We start from the raw sequence: 24,156 nt of genomic DNA, 5'->3' as shown, positions 1-24,156 counted from the left end.
TGGGGCTAATACAAGTTTGAAAACAAAACTCTTAATAGCGCTTAACCCATTAAAACGGAGAATGCATCTGTGTAACCACTTAAACCATTATTTTATACTTTGGCTATTCAAAATTAGCAGATATACAAGCTCATGTACTTGTAGATCTGCTATTTTTGAAAAATCGTGAACATTTTTGCAAATCTTTGAATATATATATATTTCTTTAAAGCAAAGAACAAAACATACATTCAAAATAGACATGACAGAATAAAAAAAGAGACAATACAGTAATATGCAATTGAAGCAAACATTTGTAAATCAAATCTTTGCCTCTGGGGGGTCCCTGGAACAAAATATTTTCAGATGGGGGTCGGCGGCCAAATACATATAATTTTGGAGGTCCTTGACAACCACTGATATAACAACATACATTTTTCCAGAAAACTGTTTTAGAACTGATTTAGAAGACATTTGTAGAATCGAAACCTCAGGCCTTAATGGGTTAATTAATACCAGCTGGTCGCAGGCCTGTCTCTGTTGTTCTCCCAGTGAGTGACAGTCAGTCCGGGCCTCGGGGGAACGGACCCTACCGCCACAGTTATGTTAACATGCTGCTCTCGCTTTAATCTTCTTTACCCAGAAACAGGAGGTAGCGCAGAGCCAAGCACGTCTGGGCCACTGAAGTCTTCCAGGGAGATCTTTCCTTATCCCTGGGGTCCAATTCATTAGCTTACCTTCAACACCACCACCCTCCCCCCCCATCCGCCTAAATCAGCCGTTCCAAACTTTTTTTTCCTTCTTCCTTGGAGCACTCCCTACTTACATCTGACACAAGCTGAGACCCCCCACTCCTGCATGCATGCACGCACGCGCACGGTCTCTTGTATTTTTCAAACATGTATGGTAAACCACTTAAGCCCTATATACTTCTCGCACTACAAATAGCAAACATTTGCTCATTGCGAGCTTGTAGATCATCTATTTGAGCTGTTTTTGAAACTTTTTGAAAGATCTTGAAAGATGCAGACTATATTTCACTGATTTTGACAATATAATGACCCAAATACAAGTTATGATTTTATACATGTTGTACCAAAGGATAACACAAATGTACCAGGACCCAAATGTCTGACTGTACCTTGTGCTGTTTACATTTATGTCTAATAAAGTATCCAATCAATCAAACCACCTCCAAACAGACAAGTCCTCACACACCCCCCTGTGATCTTTTGCCATCCCTCCCCCAAACCCCAGTTTGGGAAACACTGGCTTAAACCCACTTTGGGACCCCCTCTGACTGACCCCCCCCCAGACTCTGTAAACTCATTAAAGTCTGGGATTTGGGACAGCTGAAGTCTCGCCTGTTGTCATTTAAAAAAGAAAAAAATAACCTGGTTGTTTGGACGACCCCGTGACCTCACGTCTTGTTAGCTAGCTCCCAGACAAGGTGTGTGAGCTGGAAAGGGGCACATGTATGTAAGCAAGCAGTACTGTTTCACATGAGTAAAAGTAGAAATACCTCAATGTATGCACAATGTCTCTGTTACAAGTAAAAGTCCTGTAATAAGAATTTTGCTTGAGTAAAAGAAGAATTGTCATCAGAATATAAGTACTCGCATAAACGCATGTGTTGTAATAATAATCGAAATCTACAAAGTAACTAACATTTTGAAATAATTGAGTAGAAATGACAATATTTGTCTCTGAGATGTAGTGGAGTGGAAGTGTAAAGTAGGCTATCGAAAAATGGAAATATTCAAGTAAAGTATAAGTAACTAAAAAATATGTTCAAGTACAAGTTTTAGCCACTTACAGTAAGCCCTGTTTTACACTTGCGTGGCTGTAGTAAAGGTACAGTACTTAGTTACTTTCCACCACTGTCTGTGGTTGTTTGAAGGACCTGTGACCTCACCTCTTGTTAGCTATCTTCCAGACAAGGTGTGCGAGCAGGAAAAGGGCAGATGTAAACAAGCACGGTGTCTTTCAAGGGGTCCTCTCACTGTCTGTCGGGGGGGCTTTTTGACTGTATTCGGGCAGTTTACACAGCAGCTACTGTTTTTTTTTTCTCCTGACGTTTCCACTCCAGTGCCTCACCCTCTGCAATGAAAGTCAAACACTGAATGGGGAGCGAGTTTGTTCGTTTACAAGTGAAAGGACAGGCTTTTTGCCTTTTGTTCAGGTTTGTTGAGAAAAGGGGCTGTGTTGACCTAAGGCAATTCAATTAAAACAACATCATTTGTCCCCTGAACGGCAGTTCAGAAGCTTGCATAGTAGGAACGTAGCATGCTACTGTCGCTCACAGCAGGGGTCTTCAACGGGGGGTCCGGGACCCCTAGGTGTCCCTCAAAGTTACTACAGAGGGGCCGCCAAATCTTGAAACCTACTGTAGCTTGTGACATCTAAGGCTACATGTGTAACGTTGCAAATGACACATTCTGCTCAAATAACACCCCCAAAAAAAAGCTTCTTCAGGCTCCATCTGCAAACTATGTTCAGAAGTGTGGTCATGCATGCACGGTTGGCTGCAGGGTCCCGTCCCGGGGCAGGTTTGGAGAGGAGCGAGGGGCTCAAAAGGAATGCATGTTATTCTTAGTGATTTAGATAACCTCTGCTTGGTGAAGTGATCCTTCCTGCCCTTCCAACCTCACTGATGTTCCCGAGCATCGCATGGCGGCACGTTGAGAGCACACAAATAGGCAATGTTTGCCATCTTTTAAAATGTGGAAAATTGTGTATTTTTTGGGAAACATTTAGCAAATTGTCCCAGGAAAAAGTGAACATGTTTCAAAGTATTCTTCTATAATGACGTTCCCCATTATATTTGGGGCCAGGTTGAAATTCACTCTTCCTGACTAGTTAATTGTCTTTCTTGGTTGGAAGGTAGCTCTTGTCAGTGGCAGCTATTCTCACCTTTCTTCGGATTACGCCTATTGCTGTTTTAAGAGCACTGGGGTGAAGCAATTTTTCATCACCTTTGCCCTCTCCCCATCTGTGTTGACACATGCAGTTCCCATTGAGTCTTAAGTCGCGAAGCCGCAATTGCCTGTGTTTTAAAACGGTGTGACCTCACCTCATCTGCACTTACCACTAACTCTCCCTGACCGCTATTCACTTCTCACAGGCTTTTATTTACCGGATTAGGGGCAGAAATCTTGTGTTTTTTCACAAATGTATGCTTACTTCGGCATACAAGTGTGTTGCATAAAAGTGCTATTTTTGCTGGGGGTTTTTTTGTTTTGTTTTTAATGTTAAAGTGGTTAATTCTGTCTGTGGGTTTTATACATATTGAACCAACAAGTATTAACAAGAGCTTGTGACTAAATAATATCTACATTGGATCCATTGGAACGCAAGCTCTTTTTTGACCATTTCCTGAAAAGTAACGGTTTTGGACATACAGGTTTTCTACCCGACAGCAACAATTTACTGGATTAGAGCTCCAATGTGTTATTTTTGGCCAGACGGAGGTACATAGTCTACTGTAGGTGTGAACTGAAGAAAGTGCAGGACTGTTGAAGGAGTCACAGGTTTGACACTGGTTCCCCTCCCCCCCTGCTGTCTCTGTTGACACAATGCATCCTAAATCCCTAAAGCCCTAATTCACTGTGTTTTGAAAATAGCCTCACCTCACCCCTTCTTAAGCCCAATGAGACTCCAGAAGCTTTCACTGACTTTCCTCTAGTTCCCAGTGAACTATAAAACCTGTGCTTGTCAAACATTTTCATGTCAAAGACCCCCAAATGTATGTAATTGGCCAACAGAACCCCCATCAGAAAAAATGGTTTGTGCCAGGGACCCCCATAAGAGAACATTTGTCAAAATATTTTGAAAACGAGCTCACAACACGTCGCTTTGCGATGCGTTGTGAGCTTGAAGATGGCCTATTTTCAAATAGCCACACAATAAGTGTTTAAACTGTTCCTCATTTAGCTGGGGACCCCCTCAAGGACTCCTGGGGGTCCCCGGACACCACTTTGAGAACACTGCTCTAGACTGTGTATCATTAAAGCCTCGATTCAGCGCTTTTTACTGGTTCTTTTACTGTACTATACAGTATGTGTTCATTGTGGAAAGGTAAGACTTACTGTACCAGTGTGGCAATAGAGTAGTTTTAGTTTGGGTGATATTAAGTATGACTGGCTTTCACTGCCTTGTCCCTCTACCCTCACTATGTATTTTCACGCCCACACGCATGCCCAAACACCTGAGCTCACACGCACGCCGTTCCCATTGAACATTTTGTCCAAAATCACCATCATTTGCTATGGTATGAGTGTTTTTTCAGAATAAAAGGTGCACACTATGACGCGTTATAAGCTTGCAGATCAGCTATTTTCAGTGGCTTTAAGATCATTAATGTAAAAAAAAAGAAGAAATCACTGTGTTATGCCTTCCCAATACTACTATCCTATGAGGTTGAATGAGGAAACCTCAAACTGTCATTCCGTCTGTCCTCATATGTTTTTCTCAGTGGGTTGACCAATTGACCATATTCACACGGTGGCCATTATGGAATTTTACATTGAAAGTGCCACCCCGTCGCCGTGGCAACCGGGGTGGCACTTCATTAACTTAATAGCAACATGGCCGCCGTGTGAATATGGTCTATGGACCTGAACTTGAATATGTACAGTACATGGACCATTAACATACGAAGAGAGGGAGGAGCCAATTTTACACTTTTCCCAAATGTTTATTAGCATTTCTGTGAACTCTCACTCAACTAAGACTGCTATGGGTGGAGACAAGGGGTGATTCGGCAATTGGCAGGTGTTGTCAATTGTCTAATTGTGCTGTCCTCTTTATAGTAGGATGCTGTACCCCTGGGCTCAGGCCTCTCACACACAGACAGTTCTTCCTCAGTGGTGCACAATTATCTCAGTGCAGTGGTGGAAAGTAACAAAGTACAAATTTGAGGAACTTCTACTTTACTGGTAAACTGACTTTACTTTACATAACACAACATTAAAATAAAAGCAAAAAAGGCAGTGAATCAGGCAAAACAGTGAGGACATGAATAACAACACAGAGATTTAAAAATCAACTAAAAGCAAGAGTGAAGAAATAGGTCTTGAGCTGTGCTTTAAAGATATCCACAGAGGCTGCCTGTCTTAGGTGTAATGGGAGTTCATTCTTAAATAATTATTTTTAAAGCACAGAAGCTTCCATTGCAAAACAGTCTCTCATATATTGTGTCAGCAACAACCTCCAGTAGCCCTCAGTGTGCTACAGTGCCATAAGGACAGGGACTTCTACACAGTTAAGATGGCTATTCTCATGCATTTCTCTCCCCAGTGGTTCTTAAAATGAATTGAAGCTGTTTTGTACTTTTCCCAAATTCAAGCTGTTTATTAGCACAGACACGTGCTATGGGATCTGTAGTGCCCATTGTGGTCCCATCTAAGTCACGTCTGCACATCGTTTGAGTGTGCAACATCCCCGGGTATGGACTAGTGCTAAATATTATTGTAAGTAGGTGGGGTAGGCTTGTCCTTCAGGATTGTTTGAAATATGTTAGTGGTCCAGAGCTCAAAAAAAGGTTGAGAACCACTGAGATTGTACTGTGTATACCCCCTCTCACCTCTCGACCTCTGTGCCCTCCAGCCCCCCCAGAGTGTTCCCCAGGAGGCCACCGCACCTTGAGGAACCCGTACCGGAGTGTGGACTTTGATTCCACGGAGATCCAGAACACGGCCATCCAGGACCTTATCTGTGACCACTCCCTCTCCCCCGGGTGGTATCGCTTCAACATCAACAACAAGCCGGCTGAGATGCCCACCAGCTGTGTGGAGGTAAGACACAACTTAGCATTTAGGCTTTTATCCAGAGCGACTTACAAGTGTAAATCGGAATAAGCAGACTAAGCATGAACATGCAGCCCTACAACCCGCCAGGCAAGTCCACTCACACTGCAACAAAAACTGGCTTAGGAAACCTGTGTGTATCTATAATGGGATATGTCCTGACATATCCCAACCCTCAACCCTTTTCATATCACGGTCCATTCTTTATTCGGCATTTGAGCCACGGACCACCATTTGATGAGATTTAGATTCCCAGACCCAAGACTTTGAATATTTCGTAGTCGTTGATGAGATTTCGTCCTCAATTCATGCTGTATTGATGTTGGTGCCATAGCATAGGAGAGATGACAGGCAAACGTTGATCAAATTATGATCTTTTCTGCTGCGTTCTCTAATTGTGTAGACTTCTCGCAAATGAAGTAATGCAGATGTTTAACAATACTTTAACTCTTGAGAGCGTGAAATGAAACCAAATGGACCCGTAAGAGTCCATTTGGTTTCATTTTACACTCTCAAGAGTTAAAGATCTACCCAGTAAGGGTCCATTTGGTTACCACCTCTTCCATCATTTAGCTGGGGACCACCTGGAACCCCCTCAAGGACCACTGGTGGTCCCTGGACCACTGGTTGAGAACCACTGGGATATGTGATTGATGGACAGTGATGTATGACAGCATTTCAACTCTATGTATTACCTACATAAGCTTGTGACACATGTTTTGCATTTGGATAACTCACTTATGTATTTATTTTTGTTTTTGTCTATTGTTTATTCTTATTTTTTATTTATCATTTATTTTCTATCTCACATTCTATTGTTTATACCTAGTTTGATATCATGTATGCATGTTTGTTTGTCTGGACTTTTTCTTTGTTTTCTTTCTTCTTTTTTCTTTGTCTTTTTGGAAAGGAAAATATGACAGCAATAACAATATGGGGGAGAGATGGGGAGAAAAATAAAACATGTCTTAACTGCTCTGACATGTCAACTTTGCGTGATACTAATAAAGATATTTATATAGACAAATAAAAAAACTGGCTTGGGGGGCCATGTCAACAGAAAGCATTTGTTTGAGTGACAGATTGTTTACTGATGCCAGCAACATTCAAACATATTAACCGTCGCTGTGCCAAATAGCCCTAGCTGAAACAATGGTAAACATGGACTTCTCATGGTTGTGGTAAGGATTCAAAGAACTATTTTGTGCTTGAGGCGGTCATTAGCGCTCTGCCAAATAACACTAGGAGGAGAGCGCTGAATCACAATGCTTATCGCTGAGAAAAGGAGTGTGTCTCCAGCGCGTCTTTACCATAGAACTGCCTGACAGAAAGGCGAGACCTTGGTTCGAATTCGGAATAAGACAATACAAATTATGGATTTCTGTTTTTTTAATCTTTTCAATTATTCAAGTGCCCACTGATAGACAAAAGAGCATGGGATGAATGGCTTCTACTAGCAAAACAGAAAAGTGTTAGGATTTACCGTAAGTGTCTTGCTCATGGGACACTTCGACTCATAGCCGGGACCGGGAGACGAAACAGGGACCTTCTGTTTTCCATACCCATTCAGGCATGACTGCAACATTGTAACAGTCTAAATACAGTGATGGCAACAGACACAGACTCCATTAAACTGTAAACTTAAGTCTAATGGGAAGATGAGCATCTTCGCACACAAGTGGCTTTTGTTTGAAACATTCCAAAGCTGTGTTTACACGAGCGTAAATTATATGATTATTACCTGATTAGTACCTGTGTCCGGTCACATCTTGAGCTAATGGTACTTAAAGTTTAAAGAGCACACTCATTAACTTTTACCACCTGTATTAGTGCTACAGTATAGGTTTGCCAACTAGCTTTCCTATCAATGGAGCATAACATTGAAACAATATGTAATCTCTAAACTGAATCTTCATTTGAACACTTTTTTCTTTTTCTAGCAAGCATGAATTAATTGTGTTTTCGGCAGTGGTGGAATAAGTAAGTTGTTTTACTTAAGTTAAATAGCAATACCACAATGTAGAAGTACTCTGTTAAGTAAAATACCTACATTGAAAGTTTTACTTACAGTACTCATGTTGCAGATTGTTCACAGATTTCTCCAAATTTGTCAAAATTCCAAAACGGGTCATTATGGCACTTTTTGAGCTTGTAGATCTGCAATTTTCTATAAGCCGAAATATACTATAGGGCTTAAGTGATTAATGCATGTTTTGTAATAATAATGTAAACAGCAAAGTAAATAGTATCTACAGTTTTCAAACAATTATAGTCAGGTAAAAAATACAATATTTGCCTCTGAGTGTTAGTGGAGTAGTATTGAAAAAGGTGAGACCCAGGGTCCCAACTCTCTCTTCCTGGTTTCCTGCCAATCTTAACCCATTAAGACCTGAGGCCGATTCTACAAATGCCTTCTAAATCAGTAGTTCTTAAACTTTTTCGTGCCAAGGACCTCCAAATGTATACATATTTGGCCGCGGACCACCGTTTGAAAAGGTTTTGTGCCATGGACCCCCAGAAGAGAAGATTATTGAAACATTTTCAAACACTTCCAAGATTTTTCAAAAATGTTCAAAAATCGCAGATTTACAAGCGCTGCGAGCTTGTAGATCTGCTATTTTTGAACTGCCAACGCTAAAATCTAAAATGACACGGATGCATTCCCGGTTTTAATGGTGTTAACTGTGGACTCTCAATGAAGGCAGAAAAAAGGTGAGGCCAGGGTTATAAAGCATAGAAAAAGGAAAAAATCAAGTACCTCAAAACTGTATTTAAACGCACTTTCCACCGCTGGTTTCTGAGGGTACGGCGTGTCACCAAATGGTGTAGCACGGTACAACCTTGAAACAGTTAAAAACATCAAACATCTTTCTGCGTGCGGCCCGAAGAGCAGCTGATTGCCATCATGTCAGAGGCACACCGCTGTAGCGCTCATCCCCAGGCCAGGTGCAGGGTGATAATTGCACCCCTCGCTGCGGCTAATAACCGCCTGCGTCTTCTCATCTCTCCTCACGTGAACCGGTGCGGAACCCAGGCGCCGCCGTGGCTCCCTCGCTAAGAGCTCAAGAAAGAAACTCACTTCAGACCAAGGTTCTTTGAATAGCAGTGGTTCCCAAAATTTTTCCTGTCAGGGACTCCTTTCTGAAAATGTTTTTTTTTAATTTATGTCGTTAAAATGTTTCTTCTTTCTTTTTTCATTTCTTTCAATTATTTAGAAAATATTGAACATTTTAAACGGTTATTTTAAAACATTTTTCTGGGGACCCCCATGAACCCTCTCCCGGACCCCACTTTGAGAAACACCGCTTTAAAGAACCATTCATTTTAATGGTTCTATAAAGAACCCCCACCCAGGGGTCTATACCTGATCCACTCCTTGTTTTATCGCAAATAGACGATGTACAAGCTCACAACGTGTCGCGTTGCACCGTGTTGTGAGCTAGTAGACTGGCTATTTTCTACGAATGCTCAAGTGCTTAAATGCTAAAAGTGTCTCAAAGAAAGATTTTAAAATGTAAAACATTTTTTTTAAGGAACCATTTCTGGTTCCTCAAAGAACTTTGACCCCCCCCAAAAAATAGGCAAATATTGTACTTTTACTCCACTACAATTATTTGAAAACAAAATGTTGATTATTATTACAAAACATAACAATAGTAATTTTTTTATTCCGGACTTTTACTTGTAACAGAGTACTTCTACATTTCAGCATTGATACTTTTACATAAGTAAAAACATTTGAGTACTTTTTCCACCACTGCATCTAGCCTTTCATAGAACCATTTTATGAACCATTGTTTCTCTGGTGTGCAGATGAACCGCTGCGGAACCCAGGCGCCCGTGTGGCTGTCGCTAAGAGACGGCTCCCTGCCACGTCCCGGCGAGATGCGGCAGCTCTCGGCGTGCGCCACGTGGCAGTTCTTCCACGGCAGCGCCAAGGACTGCTGTCTGTTCCGCATCCCCATCACCGTGCGCAACTGTGGGGAGTTCCTCATCTACTACCTGCAACCCACCCAGGGCTGCATGGGCTACTGCGCTAAAGGTAGGCTGCTGGGCAACTGCTACTGAAAATGTCTAAGTGGGAGTACAGAAAGTAGGGATGTCCGATATTGACTTTATTGCCGATATCCGATATTCTGACATTGTCCAACTCCTCATTTATTATTCATTTATAGATATCAACCGATACCGATATATGCGGGCTTTTTCACCAAAAGTAAACTAATTGTCGGTAACAACGAGCGTCAGCTGGTCACAGACACACACCTGCCCTCTGCAGTGCTCTAATTTGAAAGTGACTGGAGTCTTGTCTCATTTCTCTCCGAAAGCCCTTGAATATGATGGAATATGATTAAGGATTACTGTGATTATGGTAAGCTCACATTTCATATCACCCACACCATACAGTAAGAACTCCTGTAACTCATTAAAACATTTTTTTTTAAACGATACCGATATTTTCGGATTTTCAATTTTTATGCTAGTATCGTCCGATGATATCGATTTTCTAACAGAAAGTATTTTATATTATATACTAGACGGGCGCCAGCCTACTCCGGGCCATGTATGCAACATCCTGTTATCTGATGTACTCGTAATGAATAAATGCCAAGGATTTGGCTGTGTATCTAGTCTCGCGTGGCCAGACTGTTACCTCCCACAATTTTCAAATGTTTTCGGTCATACAGTCTGGGACTCGGAAGCTCTGATCATGATTAGAATACAAACCGGATATGAAGCCTCCTCTCCACTTCCGTTTCGTCTTTACAGTCGCGCAAATTTATCCTAATATAAATACAAATCATCTAAGTATATTTAGCTTGCTGCTTAGCAGAAATGGAAATAATAATAAAATGTAAAGATATTTTAAAATATATTTTCGTGAACGGAAGTGCCAGCTTCCTCTCTCGGATTTCGGGAGTTGTAGTTCCAGACTCTATATAGCATTCAGAGATTGTGGAATAGTTGTCTGGCTACACGAGACTACTGTGTATCCCTCCTTTTGCTGTGTACCCTCCTCAAGCAGCAAGCAATAAAGAATAAAATGCAAGAAAAAACTTGGCTAACTAACAGCAGTGCATCATGGGTGAATGCTCTGATGGAATCTGAGTCGCCCCTGAAGAAGGTATCCACTCTGAACAGGAGGTCCTGCTGTATTCACTATCCACTTTAACACTGCTACTCACTGCTGTATTCATTGTGTCCATATTCACTGTGCTACTCACTGCTGTATTCACTGTCCACTTTAACACTGCTACTTACTGCTGTATTCACTGTGTCCTCATTCACTCTGTGCAGGAGAGGCTATTTTCTTGTTATCAATAGTTGACCTTTTTTGCCCTGGGCTTTGAGCATCAAATTACTCCGCATGCCAGGGATTACAGATCTAACATATGGCACTGTGTTGAGATTTGACAATGATAGAGTACACTTTGAGTCACAGCAGACACAGTGAGACACACATACACACGCACGCATGCACGCACGCACGCACGCACATGCACACACACAGACTACAATTGTCCTGAAAAATTTAGCATGAGGGTGTGTTCTGTACAATATGCACATGGTATCTGCAAGAGTGTGACAGACTCTACTGATATCATGTAATGCATGTATGTATGCATGTATTTATTCTTTGTTCAGAAGAGCAGAGTTTCAAGCTCTTGTTTCCAGGTTGATGGAACTGATATATGAATCCTCACATTTCTTTGCAGTTTCACCAGAATTTGGACCAAAACTCTGTCCTCCGGGTGAAGTGGAGATCAATGGGCGATGCAAAGGTGAATGAATAAACCACTTAAAACCCTTTACACTTCATTAATCAGGGTCTGTTACGGTCTCCACACAATAATACAAAAAACAATGCCTCAAATTGGAGACCCCAACATAAAATGGACACCAAACGATTTGGGTGTCTGTGTAACACCAATACAACTTATATTCCATGTATTATTCATTCACTATTATTACTATTATTTCAGTTTTGTTCTTATATGCCTGCATGTATTCTGAAATGGTTCATTATAAGTACACCTTGTTATGAGTATGTGTGAATGGAGTGTCCTGGCAGAGAGAGTAAACAGGGCTGATAAGAGGGCACGTGCTTTGTGTTCACATGGGAATGAGAACTGCTTAGCCAAAATACAGTATCAGGTCCATTTGATTAGATTTTGTTGCTGTCAGGTGGAACCTTGTATGTCCAAAACCGTTCCTTTCTTCTTATTTTAAAAACGTCTTCTAATAGTGAAAACAGCCGATCTACAAGCTGTGTGCTGTGAGCTTGTAGACCTGCTATTTTCACTACTTTAGTGCCACACTCTTGTATGATGAAGTAGTGCAAAAGGGTTTACAAGGTACAAGGTTTCTTCCCGACAACAACGATTGGTATCCTCTGGGGTTGGATTTGTATGCTTTTGGACCTGCATGCAGTTTCCTCCCAACACATTTTTAAATGTATTGTGTTTACTCAAAGGGATAGTTCACCCAAAAAAGTATGATTTGTTTTTGTTTTTGTCACATTCCTAATAATTTGATGACCGGCGGAAAGATGCTAATGTCTCTGGTAGGAGACTCAAAGTTGACACTTTGAGTCTCTTACCGGAGCCGCCACCGGTCATCAAATTATTGGTTTAGGAATACAAAATCTCCGTGAATTCCATGGGGTGTATAATTGATAGGAAAAAAAGTCATTTCGGGGGTGAACTATCCCTTTAAGAGCTGGAGAGACGGGGAGACCCCTGTTACAGAACAAACACTCAAATGTAAAGATTACTATCAGAATAAAGAGCTTTAACATTTTTAAAAATAAACTTTTTGTAAAAAAGAAAGAGGAAAAAAATCACTTACATTGTCAATAAAGTGATTATTTCTTTCTTTCTGCTTCTTCATCACCATCATTGTGTTCCTATATCCAGCGAGCCTCCCGGCTCTCCCCAGCAGACCCGTCATCACCCCGGAGCTCCTCGGCAGCAGCGTCCACCTGAGGTGCTCCTTCGTCGGGGTCAGCTCCCCCTCTTCGTCCGGCCCAGACCACCAGGCCACCGTGGTGGGCTACCGGGTGGTGTGGGCCAGACACATCGGACACAGCATGAAGGCTGAGGTCAGGCAGGAGTCCACGACGAAGACCTTCTCCATGGTGGAGATGGACGGAGTCCACTTCAGACTGGGAGAGACGGTAACGATTATTGATAAGGCTGTTATAGTGCAGTGGTTCTCAAACGTTTTTTTTTTTTTCACGTCAAAGGACCCCGAATTGATACGCATCGACCGCTCATTTGACATTATTTTGTGCCAGGCACCCCCATAAGAGACCATTTGTCAACATCTTTTGTAAATAGAGCTTTTTTATTTATTTACCCATTACAAATGTGAAAAAACATATTTTTAGAATTTTGCATCGGCTATTCAAAAATAGCGGATATACAAGCTCGGAGCGCGTCACTTTGTGCCGCGCTGCCAGCTTGTACATCTGCTATTTTTGAATAATTTTGAATTACGAAAAAGTATGAGAACTACTGATTTAGGAGGCATTTGTAGAAACGGCCTCAGGTCTTAATGGCTTAAACTGTGCCTCATTTTGCTGGGGAGCCCCTGGAACCCCCTCAGTGCTGTACCTGTACCACTCTTGCTAGTATTATTACTAATGCTCAGGGTTCGATTTGTAAAAGAAAACAGAGACAGCGAACCACTTAAGCCCATCAATGTCATCGTACAACACATTGTGAAAATAGCCAATCTTACAAGCTTTCCTGAAAGATAATACCCTTTGTCCAGTCCCGCCCCTCTGCGCACCCATTGGTTGCTGTTGCTTGGTTGGATAAAAATCCTCTCTCTCCATCCACTTTCCATTTTAAAATGTTGTTTTTCATTTGCCTCATATTGATATTGTATGTATGTATGTATGTATTCAATTCTTATTTTAAACTTGGCCTCAGTGAAAAGCAACATCTCGGGTGCAGTATAGTGATTGAACAATAATGTTTTCTTTCCAAAAACTGGGTATATATTTTAAATATATATATATACGTATGTTTTAAAATAACAAATTCAGCATAAACAACTAGATGGAGGCGGGACAAGGCGGAAGGAGCCTACTGGTTGGTCAGTCAGGGACCAATCAGAAGGCTGAAAAAGGGTCCATTGCATTTTCTGCTGCATGTCTGTGCTGCAAAAAAAATAGTTCTACTCAATCAAACCACATGTGATCCAATGGACAGTATATGAAGTAATGAGAGCCAGGCTCACTGTGAGGGAAAGGCATGCTGAACGAGGTTGACCCCGCTCGTGTGCAGGTGAGGACGGGGTTAAACGATGGATCATGGTGACCTGTCTAAGGCACGGTTCAGCCGAGAGAGAGAGAGAGAGATGTGAAATCAGATCCAGCCTAGACAAGCCTCACTCTCTCCCCTCCACATGCTTTCTATTTAAATGGATTCTTAGTCATTTAAATTGTGCTATGGCATGGCATGGTATAGGGCTGCACAAAATCAAGTACCTTATTCTGACTAAATACCTCCATTACTCGATATTGTGATTGTGATTGTTGTACTGTAACAATTATATTGATTTTCCTTTACCAGTTTTCTAAATGTTAACAAAAATGATGAAAATAGCTGATCTTCAAGCTCACAATGCGTCATATTGTGATGGGTGGTGAGCTTGTAGATTGTAGTAAATGTTTCCCCATTTTTTACACTTATATCATTATGATATAACAACATTAATAATTATACAGTAATAATACGGGGTCTAATGCTGTGGCAGAATAGCTGATCTACAGTACTAGCTCACACCGCATTGTGATGCTTTTAGATCATTTTCACTACTGTTGAACATGTTTTAAAGTATAACATGGGGCTTAATCACTTAAACCCTATATATACCTTGTTGATCAGGGTCCCCCAAGGCTTTATACAGTACTAGGTCCACTCCTTTTTTTCTCCCCTCTACACCAAATATCTTTTCTGAAAATGGCCGATCTACACTCTCTCTCTCTCTGTGTGTGTGTGTGTGTGTGTGTGTGTGTGTGTGTGTGTGTGTGTGTGTGTGTGTGTGTGTGTGTGTGTGTGTGTGTGTGTGTGTGTGTGTGTGTGTGTGTGTGTGTGTGTGTGTGTGTGTGTGTGTGTGTGTGTGTGTGTGTGTGTGTGTGTGTGTGTGTCATTATTCACTTATCCCTCCTGGCCGTGGTGGAACTTTAGCTGCCTTTACTCAAGAGCACCTTGACGCTTGGCTGCACACACAGCTTAACCTCTTAAAGATAGTGTTTTTTGATTGATTGAATATTTTATTGGGCAAAAAATGTAAACAGCACAATTACATTTATAATACTTCTAAAAGGTCCGTCCAAAAAAGTTTGGTAATCAGTGTAAGTGATATTTTTTGTTTAAAAAGTTAAAACTCTATATTCTAATAGTAAACCCTAACCCTACTATAGAGTGTTTTGGTCAGTCAGTAACAGGTCTTTAATAAACAGATCGGGTCGGGATACCAATGTCACCCAATCAGAAGAGAGAACCCACTAATCACCTTCAATCTTATACTGTTCCATTACCAATTTTGTCTGCACAAAATGTGTCTCCCAATTCCACTTGTTTGTCCAGTATCCTGTATGAGTTCTCTCTCCTGATTGGATGAATTGAGTATCCTGACGTGAAAATCGATTTTCTGTTCACTAAAGAGCCGGAGAGAGCAGGAGACCCCTGTTACTGAACAAACACTCTATAACATTGATTACTATCACAACAGTACAGTATTTACACTTATAACCAAAAATATCATTTATAGCAGTGGTTCTCAAACCTTTTCATGTCAAGGACCCCCAAAATGATATGTGTTTGGCCGCAGACCCCCATCTCAGATATTTTGTTCCAGGGACCCCCAGAAGCAAAAATGTGTGTTACAAATGTTCACTTAAATATATATATTCAAAGGTTTGCACAGATTTTCACGATTTTTCAAGCTCTTGGCGCCGCACTCGGTGCCGCGCAATGAGCTTGTAGATCTGCAATTTTTGAATAGTCAAAGTATAAAAGTGGTATGTTAAAGTGGTTCAAATTATTGTGATGCTATATTAACACATTTTGCTAGGAACCCCTTGGAACTCCACCAAGGACCCCTGGGGGTCCCCGGACCCCAATTTGAGAACCAATGACTTATAGTACAACTTTAAGCCCTTTTGTGACCCAAGTCCTCTGGTGATATTCTATAGTTGGTCTTACAAAATGTTTACACGTATAGTGACATGCTCAAAATCCTGACTCCAGGGGTGAAGTGGTTAACACATAAAGACAGCTCCTGCTTTATCATGGAACTCTTTTTTTGGACGTTGCCCGGGCAACCAGGAGAGCTTATTATCCCTCCAAACGCGGAGCGTATGTGACAACTCTGGTGATGTCATCGCCCTCCGCACCGCACCACCGCACCACTGCCATGTCTCCTCTCTACCGTCCAGCTGTGAGAGGCCGAGCGCTCACTCATCGCCATATTTGGACACGTATGTTGTCTGGGACACGTTAAGCTCTGCCCCCCCTCCTTCAACTTAAACCCCAGTAGTCTTAGATAACTGGACTTGAGTTACTACATGTACTTTGTCCACTTTTTTCCTGTCAAAAATAGCCGATCTACAAGCTCACAATGTGTCGCATTGCGACGCATTGTGAGCTTGTAGATCTGCAATTTTGTGGCTACTGTTCTCCCCACGAAATGATGGACACTGGGGTTCAAGTGATTCAGTACAAATTTGTGGTGCTTTTTACTTGACTTGAGTGAGTATTTTTCAATGCATTATGCTTCTATACATGCAGGAGAAGAGAGAAGCATCCTCAGCATTAGGCAATCAGTGGTAGAAAGTAACTAAGTACATGTACTCAAGTACTGTACTTAGGTACAATTTTAAAGACTTTTACTTTGAGTCGAGTGTTTCCATTTTTTGGTACTTTATGTTTCTGCTCCACTACATCTCAGAGGCAAATACTGTACTCGACTACTACAGTTATTCAAAATCTTTAATAATTACAAGACATAGGCTACATTAACCACTTAAGCGACACGTTGTTTAGATCGGCTTTTTTCGAATAGACAAAGTAATACAACAGGGCTTAATTGGTTAATGCATGTTATGTAATAATATCTATGTAATCTAAATCTGCAAAGTAACTTGGAAGTTTTCAAATAATTGTATTGTAGTGAAAAGTAAACGTTTGCCTCTGACATGTAGTGGAGTATAGAAGTATAATGTTTTGAAAAAAGGGCATGCTCAAGTAAAGTCAAAAGTAGCTCAAAGTCGTACTTAAGTACAGTACTCAAGTACATGTACTTAGTTACTTTCCACCACTGCTCTGGGGGCCCATGTTTCACACATGCTTATGTCACAGCTGTGCCGGGGTCAAAGGTGACAGCTTTCTGTGCGTTGCTCGTGCTCTCAGCACAGTGCAGGGGGGGAGTTGTCCATGTGTTATGTCTGGAGCGCCACGCGCTCTTAATGTTTGGATCCAATTCACCAATACGTCATCGGCCATATTGTCATCGCTGTCGGGTGGAAACCTTAAATGTCAAAAAAGGAGATGGGGGGGGAAAAATAACCTGTGTTCCGATGGATCCAATGTAGTTATTATTTAGTCACAAGCTCTTATTAAAACTTTGCATTGTTTCAATTTGTATAAAAGCTAAAGACACACTTTCACTTTCACTATACAAAAATAGCAAAAACTGCAGATCTACAAGCTTCTACAGAAAGCTCAACTGTTTCATGCTACTCTTATACCTTAATTTGCGATAAACATTTAAAGTAGAAATATGGAGATACAAGGTTTTCTGCCTGACAGCAGCAAGTGTGTAGGAGCACGACATGCTGAAAAGTTTGGATCAATACCCATATGTCATCGGAAATACTCCAGTAAAGTTTTAAATCCCTTCAAAAAACTCACCTTTATAAAGCTGCTTTTAACACGCAGCTCTCTTAGTTTGAATGTATTTCTTGTTTTACGTTTTTTTCATGCTTGTTTTGTGTTGTGGATTCTTCTGTCAAGCACTTTGTGACATTGTTCTTAAAAAGTGCTATACAAATGAACCTTATTATTTGTTGCTTTAAATTGTGATATACTTTATATTGGTGGTTTTCAAAGTGGGGTCCGGGGACCCCCAGTGGTCCTTTCCGTGGTTCCAGGGCATCCCCGGCTAAATGATTGATAAGAAACAAATGTACCCTTATGGGTCTGTAACTCTGACAGTGTACAAATGGAACCATGTGCACCCTTGTGGTTCTGTAACTCTGAGAGTGTACACATGGAACCAAGTGGACCCTTAATTTCAAGTGGTCCTTGAAATTAAAACATTTCAGCATGATGATTATGTTACTGATCATGACTCAGCTGTTCTATTGAGTAGCAGTGATGTGGTTCAGGCTGCTATCTGGGACTTATTTCAAACTTGATTTTTGAGTGAGGCCTTGTCTGTTTGTTTATGTAATTATTGTCAAAAATACACATCAAACCACTGAAATCATTTGTGTTTACAGTTTTCCTGCAGTGTGTCAACGTTCAGAGCCAACTACAGTCAAGTACAATCTGTTCCACGAGAGAGTGAGAGCTTCTATGCTGGCCTCAAGGTAATAAAAACAAGATTCAAATCTCAGTACTGTATCATAGTAGCACGTTATTATGATTTATAATTCATTAATTTATATATACAATAACTGTTCCATTTATTTGTCTTGTTAAATTAAGCTTAACATAGCTATATATTCTGATAGTAATCATTACTAAAGAGTGTTTGCTCAGTAGCAGGGGTCTCCCCATCTCTCTAGCTCTCTAGCTAAACTGAAAATGAATGTTCAGATTGGGGACCAATTTCATCCAGTCAGGATAGAGAGAACTCGTACAGTATACGGGATAAACAAGTGAACTTGGAAGCGATTAAACAAAGAAATGAGCGGACAAAACTATCATACTGATAAATGGGTTGTCAACAATACGGCACCAAATTAAAAGTCCTCAAATGTTTCCAAAGTATAAGATAGGGCTTACGTGGTTAATGCATGTTTTGTATTCATAATCTAAATCCATAAATAATATAACTTGTAACTCAAGTTTTTAAATTATTGTAGTGGAGTAAAAAGTACAACATTTGCCTGTAGATGTAGTGAAGTAGAAGTATAAAGTATATTAAAAAATAAAATAATACTCAACTAAAGTACACGCACCTTAAAATTGTACTGATTCTTCTGTTCTCCTGCGTGTAGTTCTCTCCTGATGTTCTCCACATAGCAGAGAACAGCAAGGAACACGAGGTGACCATCTACAGCACCGTCCCCATCCCATGCCACGGACCACAGCTTGAACACCAGTGTGGCGTTCCCCTGTCTCTCAGCGTCAACGACCCAGGTCAGATCAACATGGGTTTCTCACAACATTGATTCTCAGCCTTGTTACACTCTTAGAGTTGAATAAGTGGATTTTACAGATTGTTCCAGTATAGTTTAGTTAATTGATTCTTAACCTTTTTAAATTCAAGGACCCCCCAGTTTGATAGGCATTAGACCACAGACCCTGATTTGATTAAAACAAATATATATAATCTTCTTCGGGACCCAAATCTAGACTGTAACAATCCTTAGTGTTAATTTAACTTTGAGAGTGTTCAAATGGAACAGGGTCCATTTGATTCCATTTGAACACTCTCAGAGTTACAGACCCTTGCGGGTCAATTTGGACCCCTGGTGGTCCCCGGTCCCAATGTTGAGAACCAGTGTTCTATAATATCCACTTGTTTCCAGTATCCTGTGAGGCCATGTGCAAATTATGGGCATTACTTGCGGTTGTACTCACTCAATTCATTTGAGTGATCCGCGTCAGTCAATAATGACAATAATGTGGGAACAAAACTGACAGAAATCAAAAGGGTAACCTTCCACGATTGGTGGATTGTGAAGGTGACGTTAAAAAGTGTCCGCGTATCACAACAACACAATGGGTTCTATCATTTCATTTGATTAATTTATTTAGCACAAATTGTAAAAACAATACAAAAAAACAGTACACAAAATATAAAAAGGAAAAGTGCCAGGAGGAGGCAAGATATACTCTATGTATAACGCAATAAAAACATTAATAGAATATGATTTGCCAACAACAAGTTAGCCAACAAAGTTGGCACGCATGATTATAGTATTACAAATGGCATGATTGCAGTATAAAAATAAAAATCTACAACTAAGTTGAAATACATGATTATAAACAATGACAGCTGTGGAGTCAGACAGCGCGCTGTTTATGTTGCAGGAGGACGCTCCTGTATGCAGCTGCAGTTCTGTGGAAGGTTATTAATCCATTAAGACCTAAGGCCGTTTTTTGAAAAAAAGTTTATATATATATTTTGTTCCAGGGACCTTCAGAAGCAAAGATTTGAGTTACAAATGTTCGCTTTAAAAAATATATATTCAAAGATTTGCACACATTTTCAAGATAAAAAAAAATAGCAGATCTGCAGGCTCATTGCGCGGCACTCGGTGCCGTGCTATGAGCTTGTATATCTGCTATTTTTGAATAGCCAAATAAGTTTAAAATAGCACAGATGCGGTCCCGGTCTTAATGGGTTAATGTAAGCAGGATTACAATTTATCCTACATGTTTACTGCAGTTCTCCCTCCACACAGCTGATTCAAATTAACGATCAAAGCGTTCTTATCAAGCCCCGATGTCACTCAACAAGCATTGTTTAATCCCCTGTGCGGAGATTCCGGTGTCACAACAGAAACAGCAGTAATAATAAACCACAGGACAGGAGTTTGGCTACAGCTAAGAGCCAAGCATCCAGAGCCGAACCAAAACAAATAAGAATACAAAATTAACCCATTAATACCGGGAAAGCGTCTGTGTCATTTATACATAATTTTGCATCACAATCTTTTTAACCACTTAAACCATTATTTTGTACTTTAGCTATTAAAAAAATAGCAGATGTACAAGCTCATAGCACATCACTTCGTGCCGCGCTATGAGCTTGTAGATCTGCTATTTTTGAAAGATCTTGGAACATTTTGTGCAAATCTTTTTAATATAATTTCCTTTCCTTTTCTTTTTTCTTTTTTTAAAGATAGTTTTGGGTCTTTTTCTGCCTTTATTGATAGTACAGGAGATAGACAGGAAACAGGGAGAGAGATACGCAGCAAAGGTCGTCGGGTTGGGGAGTTGAACCCGCGACACGCTGTCAGGCATTAGAGCCTATATGTGGCATGCACTTGGACCGCTAGGCCAGCGGGCGCCCCAATATAATACTTTTTAAAGCAGTTTTTTTACTAAAATCTTTGCTACTGGGGTCCGCGACCAAATACATATCATTTTGGGGATCCTTGACATGAAAAAGTTTGAGCACCACTGATATAGCAACATAAGGTTTTTTAGAAAACTGTTAGGATTTAGAAGACATTTTGTAGAATCGGCCTCAGGTCCTAATGGCTTAAATAAAGAATAAAACACTAGAGACCATGGGATCACACGGGGTAGACGATGTGCTAATGATGTGTTTGGCCTCTTCCAGACGGCCTGGGTCACGAGGCCCCCAACGTGGCGCTGTCTTCCTGCCAGGCGGCGCTGGAACCCGCGCCCTGCCAGGGCGGCCGCTGCGCCAGCGACACCGTGCTGCTCACCGCCGTCACCGACTTCACCCGCGACGGGAACCGGCCCAGCCTGCTCAACGCTGTGCCCGGCCCCGGGGCCCCGCGCCTCTGGAGGAACTACGTCCCCTCTCCCCTCAAAGTGAGAAGTACTCAGTAGAGTACTCAGTAGAGTGCTGAGTTAAATAATAACCTTATTGCGGCTGTATTCTAGGCCAGTGGTTCTCAAACTGTGGGTCGGGAATAATAGCCTGGTTCCAGACCATAGACCCCGCCCACTTTATGAGTGGGCTGCCCCTCTTGGTCTGGTGTTGTAATGTGATTTATTCGGTACAAAAAGTACCGTCCAATGAGAGTCGGAGGTCGGAGGTGGGGATCCCTTGTGATTGGTTTAGGAACATTCTAAACCAATTCTAACTGGTATGGGAAATTCTAATCCCCTCCCCCTAATGGCCTACACTGGAGCCAATGTCAGACTGAAGCTCCACGCAGCTTCAGTCTGATAATCAGGCTAGGTTGGGAACCCTCCGTGCAGGTTTCACCGCAGCCTGTAGCTTTTGGCTCTTCCTCACGGAAGAGGTGGTTTGGGCTGCCAACCCTCTCCACCCCGGGTCGCCGTCACTCCGGCCGTCCTCTAATAATTGTAGCAGAGTAAAGACTACAATATTTGCCTCTGAAATGCAGCTGAGTAGGATTAGTATGAAACAAGTATAAAACATACATATACTCAAGTAAAGTAAAAGTACATTGAGTAAATGCACTTAGTTACTTTTCACCACTGAGTGCCAGGGATGCAGGGGGGCCTCAGCTGGGGGATTTCATGTTTTTAAAGGCTGTATAAATGCTTTGTAATCTGTTTTTCAAATTTTACATCATCAGTTATATCAACGTTTTCATTCGGCAGAATCCGTAGATTACATCTCAATCCATCTAAACTAGTGATTCTCAAAATGAATAATTTGATATACGTCAAACCACAGACCCCCATTTGATATTTTCCCCCTTTTTTTTTTAAATCTCTGGGACCCCAGTCCCAGATAAGAGGTCCTCAGTGTTCATTTAACTCTGAGAAAGTACAAATGGAACCAAATGGACCATTAAGGGTCCATTTGGTTCCATTTGTACTCTCTCAGAGTTACAGACCCGTAAGGGTCCATTTGGACCCCGGCTGGTCGCCGGGCCCAACGTTGACAAACAGTTATACCTAAACAAGCGTCAATCAGTCTTGCATCCAAACCATCAATTACCTTCCATAAGCACGATACGATGTAAGGCCCCACCCAGACAGGGTGTCTCTCAGCCGCCTGTCTCTCTCTCTCTCTGTCTGTGTTATGTGCTCACATCAAAGTCCTCACAGGGTCACAGGGAGGAGAGGGAGCGCGGTGTTGACCTCTTGCTCTTTTTATCTCCCTCTCTCAGGTCACGGTGCAGGACGTTCCCACTTCCATCTGTTACTCTCTGACCGACCCGCACATCATCACGCTGGACGGCAGGTACGTCCAGCGTTGCGAGACGTTGTGAGCTTGTAGATCAGTTTTTTTTTTTTTTTTTTTTTTTTTTCACAGTGTTTGCCTCTTTCTTATATTATTTGACAATTTGGCCAATGTTTGACCAGTTTTTATAGTATAGTTTGTTGATTACTGTTGATGCAGTAATGATCCTTTTTCATTCCATTTCATTTGTTTTATTTTAGGTCTTAAAAGTCCTTAAATTGTCACTTCACTGTCATCTGGGGACCCCCTCAAAATCATGTGGCGACCCCCCTGGGCGTCCTGACCCATAAGTTTAGAACCACTGGCCTAGATCAGTGGTTCTCAGAGAGTTTAGAGCAGGGGTCTTCAGCGTTTTTCAGGCCACGGACCCCCTAACCGAGAGAGATGAAGCAGGGACCCCTTCTATATTGTATAAAATTGTGTTTCAGATTAAACTTTTATTTTTTTTACTCTTAGTGAAATCTGGGGACCCCCTCAAAATCATGTGGCGACCCCCCTCGGCGTCCTGACCCACAAGTTGAGAACCACTGGCCTAGATCAGTGGTTCTCAGACCCCCAAATTGATGTATTAGGGGCCGTATCCACAGAGAATGGCTTTTGAGCGGAGGGGGGGGGGGGGGGGGGGGGCTTAACACATTGAGTGCCAAAAACGGTCCTGACCGTTTTTCATAATCCAAACGAGGTGTGCCAAAAACCACTTCCTGGTTAACTTATGACTTCAAAAGCCTGTATCTCGGCGGTGAAACCGCCCCTATAAGTGAGGTTGGATATTTGTACAACAAATCCTGCGCTGTGATTGGCCAAAAATGTACCCCGCCTAACCCTGCACCGTGATTGGCCAATCACAGTCTATTCAGGACTGTGATTGGCCAGTGTCACATGACACATGTGCATAGCCCTATATAAGAAACCATAACTTTAAAAAAAACATAAATTTGTTTTTTTAAAGTTATGGTTTCTTCCATCATAAAGTGTTTCAATAAATGTATTTATTTTTTGTACATGATTGGTTGACTCCATTCAGTATTGTGATTAGCTAGCAAGACACCGCCCACTTCACACAGGGTGTGATTTTTTTTTACTATGTATTTTTTACTATTTTCGACTATTTTCAACTGGCTGCAACTATGGAACGGATTACCGAATGTTTTTAATATTTTTCCCCCGATTGTACGAGACCTCTATGTGTGTAATGAGGGGATCACCGTGAGGACGGTGATCACTGAAAATATTTTGTGAGGTTCAAAAATGGTTAAAAATCCAG

The 24,156-nt window shown here is 41.4% G+C and overlaps 2 protein-coding genes across 4 annotated transcripts in view; both read left to right on the top strand.

Moving 5' to 3' along the window:
* The window catches only part of LOC308080976 (uncharacterized protein), a 1,029,623-nt gene that overhangs the window by 213,491 nt on the left and 791,976 nt on the right, over window positions 1-24,156 (top strand). The gene's annotated exons all lie outside the window — the stretch shown is intronic.
* Window positions 1-24,156, top strand: part of LOC308080974 (von Willebrand factor D and EGF domain-containing protein-like) — a gene marked incomplete at its 3' end in the record, with an annotated part of 44,152 nt that overhangs the window by 7,827 nt on the left and 12,169 nt on the right. Inside the window, 8 exon segments of the mRNA XM_080457381.1 lie at window positions 5,587-5,774; window positions 9,600-9,828; window positions 11,504-11,569; window positions 12,704-12,963; window positions 18,304-18,393; window positions 19,027-19,168; window positions 21,324-21,541; window positions 22,819-22,892. Of these exon segments, the coding sequence (XP_080313507.1) occupies window positions 5,587-5,774; window positions 9,600-9,828; window positions 11,504-11,569; window positions 12,704-12,963; window positions 18,304-18,393; window positions 19,027-19,168; window positions 21,324-21,541; window positions 22,819-22,892 (1,267 nt within the window).

The sequence above is a fragment of the Gymnoscopelus braueri genome, assembly GCF_963280865.1.
Source record: "Gymnoscopelus braueri genome assembly, contig: SUPER_24_unloc_1, whole genome shotgun sequence".
NCBI lineage: Eukaryota > Metazoa > Chordata > Actinopteri > Myctophiformes > Myctophidae > Gymnoscopelus > Gymnoscopelus braueri.
This window is presented reverse-complemented; position numbering and strand designations above follow the sequence as displayed.